Consider the following 12,728-nt stretch of genomic DNA (forward strand, 5'->3'; position numbering starts at 1 on the left):
TTTCTCGTATTTGAAAAAAAATGCCCAGATCCGTTTATTGGGTGCCACGGATGTCTATCAAATGTGTCTGTGCATAGCTCATCATCGTCTTGCTTTCCCCCCTGTTCTGTGATTGGTTCCCTATCTCAGGCGAAAATTTGCTCCATGGTCTCCAGGCTGCCTTAGCAGCGTGAATCAAATCGCGCGCAAGGCAGCATGGGAACACCCAGGCTAGATGCCAGGGGTGTACAGTAGGTAAATCAGATAGAAACAAAATCACAATACACAACACAAAATAATCAAAGAAAACAAAATGTAATACACATAACCATAAATTAAATGCCCAGTGGATTGGTGGCTGCTACACGGCCTGAATTAACACAGGTACAGTAACCCTCGAATGGCTGCCCAGCCCCAAAAGTGATCTATGGCCATACACACACACACAAACAAGTGTAACACTCAAGCTTTCTAAATACAACCCACACGAGTATAAATAGGTGTTCAGTACACGCTCAACTACTAGAATGTGCTCTCACCGCAAACTAGGGGAAGGCGGCAGTCCTAGAGTACCTTAACTGTGTTACCTGATAGACCTAGCAGGCCATACTAGCAAACAGGGGGAAGGAGGGGGCATTCAATAAAGGAAACAATACAAGACAAAACAAAAACAAGACAAACTCGCTATTCAGCGCCAGTGGAGTGCTACCGATACAGCTACAATGAATAGCAGAAGCTGTAATGAACTAATACTACCTGGGACATAGACCCCTATGGCCCAAGAGTAACAGTCTACCGTGTGGAGAAACTAGGTTGGGAGTCACAAAGAACTCAATATGAACTAATACCACCTGGGGCATAGATAGACCCCTATGCCCCAGGAGTAACAGTCTCCCGTGTGGATAAGCTAAGTCAGGGGTTACAAGAACCCATTAAGAACTAATACTGCCGGGGGGAGGGATAAGTCTCAATAGCCTCGGAGTAACAGTCTACCGTATGAAATCGCTAACTGGCTGCTAATATGAGCTCAGGGATGGCAACAGCACTACACCTTGTCGAGTAACAGACTCTAGCAAACAGTGTAAATGCACCAGTGTATCACACTCAGACAAGCATACAAAACAAAGAAAATAAGCCAACACAAACAAGCATACCGTACATCCAACTTTGACTTTGAAGTGCTGTTAGTTTAACACTGACTAATACCAAAAGAAACGCTAATGGGGGAAAACAGTGGTCAAACTGTGATAGACAGCCAGCTGTGATCTCGGCCTTTTCCACAATGCGAGCTAGCCCAGGGGAACAGGAGCAGAGGAGGGAAGTGTGTCAGCTCCACGTTCAGCATTCGCATTGGTAGTCACAGGGAAACAGGAGTAGGAAGGAGACGACAGTCCAGACCACAGCGAGGGAGTTGTTCGCAACCAAAACCCAGCATGAAGTGCACGGTTTGTATCGACCAGCGACGAGCAACTTGCGTACCAAACAATTTGGGAGAGCTTCTTTTGTGTTTGTCGGGAAGGAAGTTATGTACCCCCAGAGGTGGAAAGTAACGAAATACATTTACTCACGTTACTGTATTGAGTAGCTTTTCTGTGTATTTTGTATTTTTTAAGTAGTTTATAAAATCGGTATTTTAAAATTTACTTGATTACATTTTGAGTGAAGTATTGTACTTCGCTACATAAAAAATCCCATCCGTTACTTGAGTAAAAAAAAAAAAAGTTAAGACTAACGAAAACAGAAAGGGAGAGAAAAGAAATGGTGCCCCTAAACCATTAGCCTAGTGATAATGATCAGCATGTAGCCTACAACAGGACATCAAGCTGGCTTCATATAGTCTTTCTGAAAGGGATGGAGGATGGAGCTGGATCACGAGATGCATCAGATTACCTGTGTAGCCTAACCTATGAAAGTGTATTTTCCGCTATTTCAATGGGTTGTCTCAGTTCGTTTTAGCACTAATGATAGCTGTGATATTCAAGCAAACACCATGGGATTTCGTGTTTTGACGTTTGTGCTCACCTTTCTTTGGAAAGAAGTTTATTAGCAGTTGTTTCCCCTCATTTTGATGTCTCTCTTTTTAGTAACCTGACTTGGCTTTCTTGGAGAAAACATTGCACCAGCAGCACAACAATTAGCGGTCCACTACTAGCCATGCTCAACTAAATAAACAAAACATAGACTACCTTATGAATCGTGCAGGCGGACTAAACCATTTAGCTCTTTAGCAAGGAGAGTGACCTTAGACAGTTTTCACTATGTTTTGTATACAAAATCCAGTCAGTCAAACTTTAAATTTCGTCTGACATTCATTTTGACATTTAATTTGGAAGTTAAAATATTCAGGTAAAATAAATATATGGTGGACATATATATATATATATATTTTTTTTTCAGTAATTAGCTTAAATTTCCAGTGAGTCTATTCGAAATTTTTCACCACACATTATATTAACACACATTATAAAAAAATCAAACATAAGAGTTATGTGTATTAAAGTGGAATGACACAGGAAAAAAAAAGTACTGAACGTGCCTACTGAAATTTCTTCAATACTTTGTGGAAAAGCCTTTGTTTGTAAAGACAGCTTCAAGACATTTCCTGTATGACAAAACTTATTAGTCACAGTATCAGGTGTGATTTTGGCCCATTGTTCTAAACAGATTCCAAGGGTCCCTCTTGTGAATCCTGATCTTTAGTTACTTCCAGAACTGTTTAATTGAATTTAATTGAATTGGCTGCCTTCAAGTCTTTCTGGAGCTTACTCCGAAAGGTCCTTGGCTTTTGAATTGACTATCCTTCTGACTCCCTGGTCAGAAATATTATGAGGAGATCCTGCATGGCAGTGATGTTTCTTCCACTTGCAGATAATGGCTCCCATGCTGCTTGCTGAAGATTCTGAAGTTTTGAAATGCATCTGTAACCAGTTTCATTGATATGTTTTGCAACAATAAGGTTGCAAAGGTCTTGGGAGAGCTTTTTGCTTTTATCCATCATGAAATGTTTCTTGTGTGACACCTTGGTAATGAAAAACCTTTTTATAGCCCATCAATATACTAACCAAGCTTATAGTAATTTGCACAGATAGAAAGGATAACTACTCTAACTACTTACAGATTCCAGCTTCGTTCCTTCCCTTTCCTTGCCTTTAGTGCTTTTTCTTAGCTTGTTCAATACTTTTTTTTGTGTTATTCCACTTCATTACACATGACTCTACTTATGGAGTTGTTTGGATTTTTTATGTGTGAATTACCTGAGTTATTACTAATGCCTGGTGAAAATGTTGTACCCCCGTATTCCACTTTTCATGGGCCCTCTCCTCCATTGGGGCCCTATACTTCCCACTCTCCCCCCCAGTTCGACGCCCTTTTAGTCTGCTGAACCTTCTGCTTGTTTCCAAATATAAAAAAACAACTCAACATTGGCCTCCCTGCCTCAGCTGCCTGTGAGGGGCATTTCAGTTGGATTACTGTTCACTGCAAAGCGACGCAAGGATGAGTGCAACTAACTTTGAAAATCAACTACTGCTCAAACTTAAAAGGAGAACTCCGGTGATTTTTCATATAGATCTCCATTTCTCAACGTCACCGAGTGCTGTCGGTATGAACAAAACTGAAACAATCGGTTTTACCTAGCTCGAGTTGCTGCAGCGCTACACACTGGGAGCATGAACATGGCTGCCTTAGCTGCTGGCTGCAGCAACTCGAGCTAGGACCAAAGTCCTTTTCAGGCAAGTACCTCCACTTTCGGCCATATTGCAACACTTTTGGGCACTTATCGTGCATCTATTTCGGCAGAAATGCGTGTGCGTAAGGCTTCCGACACCAATCTTGCTCCAGCAGCGAGATCACAACAGATGATTGGCACGATGTCTTCACAGCACACCACATGATTGGCTCAATGTATTTTTACAACACACCACATGATTGGCTCAATGTACTCACATGTCAACGTTTTGCCGCGGAAGGGTTGTGATATTTGTAGACAACTGACTAACCCCATGCATTACTATGGAGGATTTTTTGAGTGCTGTATCTCCTCATTAGAAAGTCTCTGGTAAAACTGGTTGTTCTGGAACCCCCCAAAAAAAAAAAGTAACTAAGTAACTTTTACTTAAAGTACATTTTAAATGAACTACTTTTTACTTTTACTTAAGTACATTTTCAGATCGGTATTTTAACTTGTACTTGAGTAATGTTTCATCAAGGTATTGGTACTTTTACTTGAGTACAATATTTTCGTACTTTTTCCACCTCTGCGTACCCGTGACCCCCAGCCCGCACACCCAGGTGATTGCAATTAGTCGTGATCCTGACCTGATCACATAAGCTATGTCTGTGCCATAGTGCCACAAAACTATAAAAAGACTAAGGGCCCTATCATGACATTCTAAAGTGCATCGTCACTCGTCAAAAGTCTATTCAAATTTAGTAGGATGCCCAGTTCACAGTGGGAGGGGTTTCGTTATCAAACGTGGAGCATGGCGCAACAAGGTGTTCCTAGGTTTTTTTAATCAGTCATATGGGTGTTTGGGGCGGAACATCATTTTAAACCAATGAGAATGACATCTGTCATTCCCTTTAACGGCGCAACGCGCGATATGTCAAATAAATGCATCGGTATTTTGGCATTCAAAGGCGCATTTGAAGGAGGCTGCTTGCGAGACCGTATGGAATAGTCATTCTTAAACCATGCTTTACTAAAACCTAGCATAGCCTTCACGCATTTGCACTCGTCTATTATTTGAACTCATTGGTAAAGTGAAACTAACTTCACCAAGGAGTCAGTCAACAACAAGACAGTTATATGCATTTACTTTCACTATTGACTGACAATGGGTTACCACCGAAAACATAGGCTGAAAAAAGCAACACTTACCCTAATATTGCTCAAATGATTGAATAAAACAACATTTATCCTGCAGAGGAGTTGCTTATATCTCGTGACAGTCGTCTTCAGCTGTGCTCCATCACGTGTCTCTAAGCCTCTCCCCTAATCACTTTTAACCGTCATTACCAATTTGCAAATGATGGTGAATAACTACTCATCATGAGATGTACAGTATTTCGTAATATCTTTATTCTAATTATGTTTCCCATTGTAATCGTGCAATTTCTAATGCTTTGCATGGACGTGCGCTGGTGTGCGTTCATGAATGATAGAAGGATGGTGTGTGCACATGCCAACATGACTGTTGACATGCGCTCTTAAAATAGCGATTTTTAGACAATGCGCCAGGCCCCTCCCTAGGTTGTTAATTGCCACATCCCTGGGTGCAATGTTTAAAAAACAAACGTGCAAAATACCGAATTAAACTTTGCGCGGGTGGAAAACGAACTTTACGCCATGCGCTGGTGCCCAAAATACAGCCCTAAGGGCTATATTTTAACGGTCTGAAACGGAAGTGCCTGCACAAAACGCAAGTCACTTTGTGGGCGGATCTTGGGCGCTGATGCTATTTTACCGGTGGGATATTTGACTGTTGCGACCTACGCAAATCTAAAATGGCGTGGTCTCTCTGAAGTAGCTACATTAATCATGGGTGTGGTTTGGGCGTAACGTGCAATAAACCAATCAGGGCGTCATCTCACATTCGCTTTAACAACAGGCACGCACGCTTGTTCCATAGCTGATTGCTATTATGGTGGCGTATTTGCAAGGCGCAGTCAGGAGCGTTCACAGCGTCACACATAATCACGAGATTATGAATGCATGGTAATATTTTTGCTATGTACAATGTAATCTAACATTACCTCTCTATAGACAATGCATATCTTCTGTCAGTTAATCTCTTCTATCCCGTGCTGCCGCTGGGTCATTTGGGTTAAATAGCATCAGCATGCAATTCAACATCAAGTCTCCTTAAGTCATCTAATATTTCCTAATTTATGTCATCAATACATCCGTGATTTGTGAAAATGTGTACACTAGATTTATGCCTATTTTTTCACATCTTAATGGACACCACACTGATTTCCCTCGAGTGGTAATATTTTTCTTTGAAATTATGTATGGTTTACGAAATGGGAACTCCGTTGTATAGATGAGTGGAGCAAAGTGTCGCGTTATGCGCAACACAGGCCTGTGAGAAACCGTTTCCAAGTTGACCTAACTTTCAACTCTGCACAGTATATCCCATTAACTGCACGACAGTAGGCTATTTACAATATTTTCTGTTAAGTAGAGTTTGTAAACACTTTATCATCAACTTAATGCACGCACAACATTCGTTTGAGCAGGAGAGAGAATGAATGGGTGCAGCAACTACAGAAATTGTAGCCATACTTCCTGCTTTCTTGCAGCTCATAAAAGCTGATTTAAGCTAATTCACTAACTCAAGACTTTAAGGCCATCATGGATATAAAACGTTTTTTGAAAATAACGAAAGGATGGAGGGAACATAACAAAGCTTGGAGATATTTCAGATGGGCTACAACAAGGTAGGCAAAATTGTGGTGCTTAAAACCTTGAATAACCTGGAATAATGCTTAGGCTGATGTTAAAGCGCACGCGATGTTTAAAGCCATACACAACGGTAAATTGGAACAAAACTAAAGGTAACTTTAGCCTTTATAGGGCTGTATAAAGTTGTCCAAATTAATAGGTCATAATTAGGCGTTGTTGTAAATATATTGCATGTAGATGTTGTAGGCTACTATTTTTTTAGGTCACCAATGCACGAACAAAACCGGGAAATGGACAAATATTATCAAGGCTTTGAATGTTTCCGTCTGTGCACGGGGGTGTCTGTAGATTGGTGTGCAACGCATTCATTCATGCAGGCCCCTTAAAATAGCATCTGCATTTGCGCCACAGACTTTAGACCAGGGAGTTCCTGGGGGGTAGGCTATTCCATCAACCTCGCTAATAAAGGCGGCGCTTAACAGAGAAATAGCCTGGCTTGAGCTTGGTGCACTGTCGGAACAACGTTTCTATAGGCCAAGGCTATTTCTATTTTTTAAGTTGTAGGCTACAGGTGAGGAGAGCACAGGTTGACGGAACCATCTTTTTGGACTCTTTTTCCGACAGATTGTTTTTTTTTTGCAACACAGCTTAATTTAGCTTGAAAGTTAACCTGCTACGGAGCAGGTTAGTTCTGTGGCATAAATTCCCATGGTTACCAAGCTGGGATTCACGTTAACCTCGTTAATGGAACGGAATTCTCACTAAAATTAGCGAGACTTATCGAAATAAGCCAGGTTTGGCCCCCTGGGTATTCCATCAACCTCGCTAATGAAGGCGGCGCTTAACAGAAATAGCCTGGCTTGAACTAGCGTAGACTTTCACTTGGGGCTGAAGCCGTTCCATTAACTCAAGTTAGCGGCATCTTGGCCTCGTTTATTCAAGCGAGGTTTAGTTCAGCTTCATCTCTGCTTTCGTGCACGGTGTAGAAAAGTAGACCAAAACAGTAGATTGATGAAAAGGCGATATATGTCGTAAAAATTAAGACAATACTAGATGATTTCTGTTAGATAGGCAAAGCTATCCACAGGATTTTCATCGAAAGTCATCAAATTTAACATCGAGAGAAAAAATAGATTGCCTACAGAAATTGGAGAATAATGAAAGCATACATTTAAAACAACAATGCTAATGGTTTGAAATCAATTGCGAGTTTGATTGGCTTCACTCTTGAACACATAGTAGCTATAGCCTACAGTCTATGCTTGAACAAAACGAGTGAATGAATAAATAGTATAAACTCAGAAACAACTTTGCCATATATTCAAAACTATCTATAGACTACGTTCTTATATTAAAAGAGTTCACTCCAAATTATTGTCTAGGTGTAGGTGGTCATAAAATAAATTAGTATCGACATAATAGCCTATTGTCTCCCATAAGTCCCAAAGTGTTTGAAATAAAATTATCTGAAATGCAATGGCTTTCAATTCAATTTATGCCTAGTTTTTGATCTGTGTAGCACACAGTTGATTTGACATTCATGAACAATCGTCGACACATGAAGCAGTTTTAATTATTAGCTGCCTAGGCTACAGAATAATTGTCCTTTGGCTTGCATCAGATATAATATAGCCCACTGGCAAAGCTGTCACTGAACAGCCTACCAAATGTGCATGACCCTTTATCAGCAGTAGACATATGTCTTTCATCAAAAATTATAACTAAATATAGCTGCAAGCAGCAATGAGGGGGCCAAGCAGAATAGGCCGGAGTAGCCACGGCGACAAGATAGAACTCAGCAGACACTCGCGATCAACACTTTCAACAAGTGTCACATCAAACATAACTGATTTTGTAGGGCTGAAACAGGGCTGAGTAATGCCACCGCCTCCGCCAGCCAGCCCCCCCTAATCACCCCTGCACGTCCCACCCCGTCCCGCCCCGCCCTACCACGCAGGCATTAGAATGAACTGGATGGAACATGTTGTCATCAGTTTCACATCCAAAAATAAAAGCTCGATAAAACACATCGCAACTACAGATCAAAATGCAATATTGCTAATTGCAGCACCCCCTACAGGTCAAAGGTCAACACATTTTTGAGCGTCCTCCTAATGGGGTCCTGAACCTATGTAGTAAGTTTGGTTATGATACATGGCAGGGTTGCTGAGATATGAGCTCACTTCCTGTTTGGCGGCTTTGCCGCAAGTTTCGATTGACTTCCGAAGACGAAAAGTGATAACTTTTGTGAGGTTTGGTCTGAAGATGATCTGTGTAAAATCTGGTGGGAATCAGAGAATGTATGTGACCCCTGATACACTTTAAGTGTTTTTGATGAAATCCAAAATGGCGGAAAATCCATCATGGCGGAAAATGACGTCATAGGGTGCGTTGAACTCGGCTTGGTCCAAGGATTCCAACGATACCTGACTTTTGAAAATCGGACCTACGGGTCAAAAGTTACGTGAGTGAACACACTTCCAACTTTGGCCTGTTGGTGGCGCTAGAAGGTTCGAGTTGCCGACATGAAACTTGGTGACATGAATCATGGGACCGTCCCCAATTAGTGTGCCAAATTTCCCAACTCTTTACCAGACGGTTCTATGGGCTGCCATTGACTTCCATTGCATATAATAATAATAATACTGTAGGAAAACGTAGAAACAGAATGAGGTCCTCGCAGCTTCGCTACTTGGCCCCCAAAAATGCCATCATCAAGGTGATAAACAATGTAGCCTTAATACTTCGTATGGGAAGCGAACCTGTGAACACGCAATAATGTAAATCCTTTTATATGCCGTCTCGCTGCACGTTACACCACCACTGAACGTGAATGACGCAGAGTAGCACGATTCCTAGAACCACACGCATGTGAAGTTAAAACATTTTTAATCGTATAATCTTCATACATTATTTGGAGCTAGTGAATGTGTAAATCCATGCTTGGTGCACTGTCGGTAAAAACATTTCTATAGGCCTAGGCTACTTCTATTTTTGAAGTTGTAGGCTACAGGTGACGAGCACAGGTTGACGGAACTATCTTTTTGGACTCGTTTTCCGACTGATTGTTTTTTTTTGCAACACAGCTTAATTTAGCTTGAAAGTTAACCTGCTACGGAGCAGGTTAGTTCTGTGGCATAAATTCCCATGGTCACCAAACTGGGATTCACGTTAATCTTGTTAATGGAATGGAATTCTCACTAAAATTAGCGAGACTTATCGAAATAAGCCAGGTTTGGCCTTTAGCGAGGTTGATGGAATACCCCCCAGGTGTACAATAGCGATTTTTAGACAATGCGCCAGGCCACTCCCTAGGTTGTTAATTGCCACACCCCTGGGCGCATTGTTTAAAAAATAAACGTGCAAAATACCGAATTAAACTTTGCGCGGGTGGAAAACGAGTTTTACGCCATGCACCAGTGTGCAAAATACAGCCCATAGTCTCCATTCGGGCACCACTGCTCTATTGGGCTTGTCTGAAGCTCCATTCAGGTTCATTTACAGTAAGCTCTAACTCGGGACTATATGGCTGTATTTGGGAATTTTGTGACCTAAAGGAATAGATAGTATGTGTGCGCACACAATAATGGCTACTTTCAATAATCTCCATTTTTAAAAAGTGATGCTGTTCACTGGGTGTTTGACTAAGGAAGCCTTGCACCTTCTATGTTTTTTAATGATTCTATTTCATGTATTTTGCTTTTTCAACTATTTTGAACTATTGCCCTTCATTTACTATTATTCTTGGCTTTTGTTTATGTAAAGCCACATTGAATTACCCTGTGTATGAAATGCGCTATAAATAAAATTGCCTTGCCACTGAAGCTTCACCACATGAAACACTTTTTGCAAAATAAAGTCATGATGATCAGACCTTGACCATTTGTGTTTCTTTTTCAGGCACTGTCTTTCAAATGCAAAATTGGACAAGTCTTTGACCATATGAATAGTTGTGTTTACCTTTGTTTACCTTTAGTTTGTTTTATTTGAAACAAGAATTAGGTTTTGATTAGGGATTATTCAGTGTTTTACTTTATAGCTTATTGTGAAGACTTGCTTTTTGTCTGTGCAGTTCTGTAAATTGTGTGAAGTGTTTATGTGTAAGCAGTTGAAAAAAACATGACATTTCCCATGTCTGCCACTTGAAAAATGTCTTGACTTGGTTAATCATTAATCTATGCCATATCGGTGACTTTTATTATGTATAAAACATCACAGATAATTCCCTGTCAACTCAACAACTGATTGATGCAACTGGTGATGTTTTTACAATGAGAATGCATGGGTTTTGTGACTGAATCCCACACTTTATAGTTATTTTGCTGTCTTAGTGGGGGAGTATTTCCAAAATCCCTCACAATAAGATTATATCAAGAAAACCAACTTTTGAGATATTTCCCATAGGTTTTCATATACTTTAATGGCACAACAGAACAAATACTTCTTTGAAATACAAGACTATTAGGCAAAAAAGTTAATTTAATATATTTTCAAGGGGGCCATCATTTCAGACCCTGTTGTCAGCAAAGAGCTCTTTCTGCTTGTGCATATGAGTTATGAGAGTGATCCGATTCATATTTTATTAGCTGCCAAAATAAGGTCCAGCCAAGAAGAGGAAAATATACTTGTTTTAATAAAGTAAATTGGGCAGGGGAACACTAAAAGGAAACTCCTGTCTTTCAGCGTATGATGTTCAGTCCTGTCTTTCAGCATATGATGTTTAGGAGGCCCATTTGTCCTTCCAAATCACATCAACTCAGGGGAGCTGTGGAGTAAGAGGCAGCATCTCTACAATGTATGGCCCCAAGTGCGCACAGGGACCCAGGTTGGACTATAACCCACTATCATTCTCTCTCTCTTTCTCTCTCTCTTTTTCTCTCTCTCAAAAACCCCCAAAATAAACTAAGATAGAACAGACTAACAATGTAAACGATGATTATGTGTCTCAAATATTTCCATTGTGCATCATCCATTTTGCATCAAGTCAGAATAGAAATAGAAGCATCATAAATTATTAAATGCTGCGGAACACCTGTACTTTCAAGGCTTTTTTGATGACCCATGATATCCCCACTGGAAAACCTCACTGAAACTGAGTACTGTGCTTATAATACACGTGAACTGCTGAACTACTGCAGATCACAGCCTGCACAGCTGTGAGGGGAAAGCTCAAACAAGCCAGGAGAGTCTGAGCACTCTACGTCAAAGACGATTACCTTACCATCGCAAGACTGTTTACACAAATCAGAGGTGTTTGACCAGGGAAATGAAGGCTGTGCACCACTTCAAAGCATGTTTGCCACAGCCAACAGCTAACAGTCCTGACACCAAAGCAACGGTACAGGTGCATTCAACATACAAAGAATAAAGGTTAGCTATACCTAAGGCATTAGTCAATAATGTAGCAGTGACCTTGGGAGCAAGATACCAAGCAGACATAAAGGTTACCAGTGACCTGGTAACATACACAGATATGCATGTGCTGTCTCTCCTGTCACTATGGGCAACATGGTGCAGTATAATTCCAGTCTGTGAGTTACAGTCATTCCATTACAAGCAAATTATTATTTTCACACATTTAGAAATTATGAAATACAGTTAAATGACCTATCCGGTGCCACCTCTCAGTTTGAACCAACTCAATGAAAAACACAAAATCAAACTGGTGTTTTTGTCCAGCATGTTCCTAAAAGCTACCTGACTATTTGAGGTGACATTGACATGATGAATTACTAAGTACATTTAGCAGATTAAAAATAACTGCCAGAAAACTACACCTCAGCATGGTCTATTAATGTGTCTTGTTTCTTTAAGACTGCATCTCTCTCTCTCACACTCTCTCTCTCTCTCTCTCTCTCTCTCACACACACACACACACACACACACACACACACACGCAAGCACAGACACACACAAACACATACCCGCACACATACCCTCTATCTCTGTCTCTCTCTCTCTCTCTCATCCCCCAATTCTCACCCTCGGTCTCACTCTCAGCTGGTGACCCCATGCTCCATACTGACATAATGTGAAGAGGCATTGGTGAGGGTTTGGGGAGAAAGGGTCAGAGTTGTGGCCTCTACTCACAGTTGGCGTAGTGAGAACAAGCCAGAGAACGCTCTTCTGGAGATGACCTCAATACTGTTGTTCTGCATGTGCCTGTGAGAGACAAAATTCAATGGAGACAACTGACGGCTCAGAAAAAAAAGCACCACTGACCTATAAACACATCCATTTTCATAAATGAGAGAGAGAGAGAGAGATGCAAAGTGGGAGACACAGAAAAAGTGAAGGTGTTGACAATATGGATGCTGGATGGATAATGAACTGATGTGGATGG

General features: G+C 40.9%; 1 protein-coding gene across 3 annotated transcripts in view; it reads right to left on the reverse strand.

Moving 5' to 3' along the window:
- The window catches only part of rxfp2l (relaxin family peptide receptor 2, like), a 60,495-nt gene that overhangs the window by 26,355 nt on the left and 21,412 nt on the right, over positions 1-12,728 (reverse strand). For all 3 annotated transcript variants that reach the window (XR_007192973.1, XM_048238099.1, XM_048238100.1), the window contains exon 6: positions 12,476-12,547. Coding sequence is in view for 2 of the 3 variants with exons in the window: in XM_048238099.1 (XP_048094056.1) it covers positions 12,476-12,547 (72 nt within the window). In the remaining variant the exon portion in view is untranslated. The remainder of the gene's footprint in view (positions 1-12,475; positions 12,548-12,728) is intronic.

The sequence above is a fragment of the Alosa alosa genome, chromosome 2, assembly GCF_017589495.1.
Source record: "Alosa alosa isolate M-15738 ecotype Scorff River chromosome 2, AALO_Geno_1.1, whole genome shotgun sequence".
NCBI classification, from domain to species: domain Eukaryota; kingdom Metazoa; phylum Chordata; class Actinopteri; order Clupeiformes; family Clupeidae; genus Alosa; species Alosa alosa.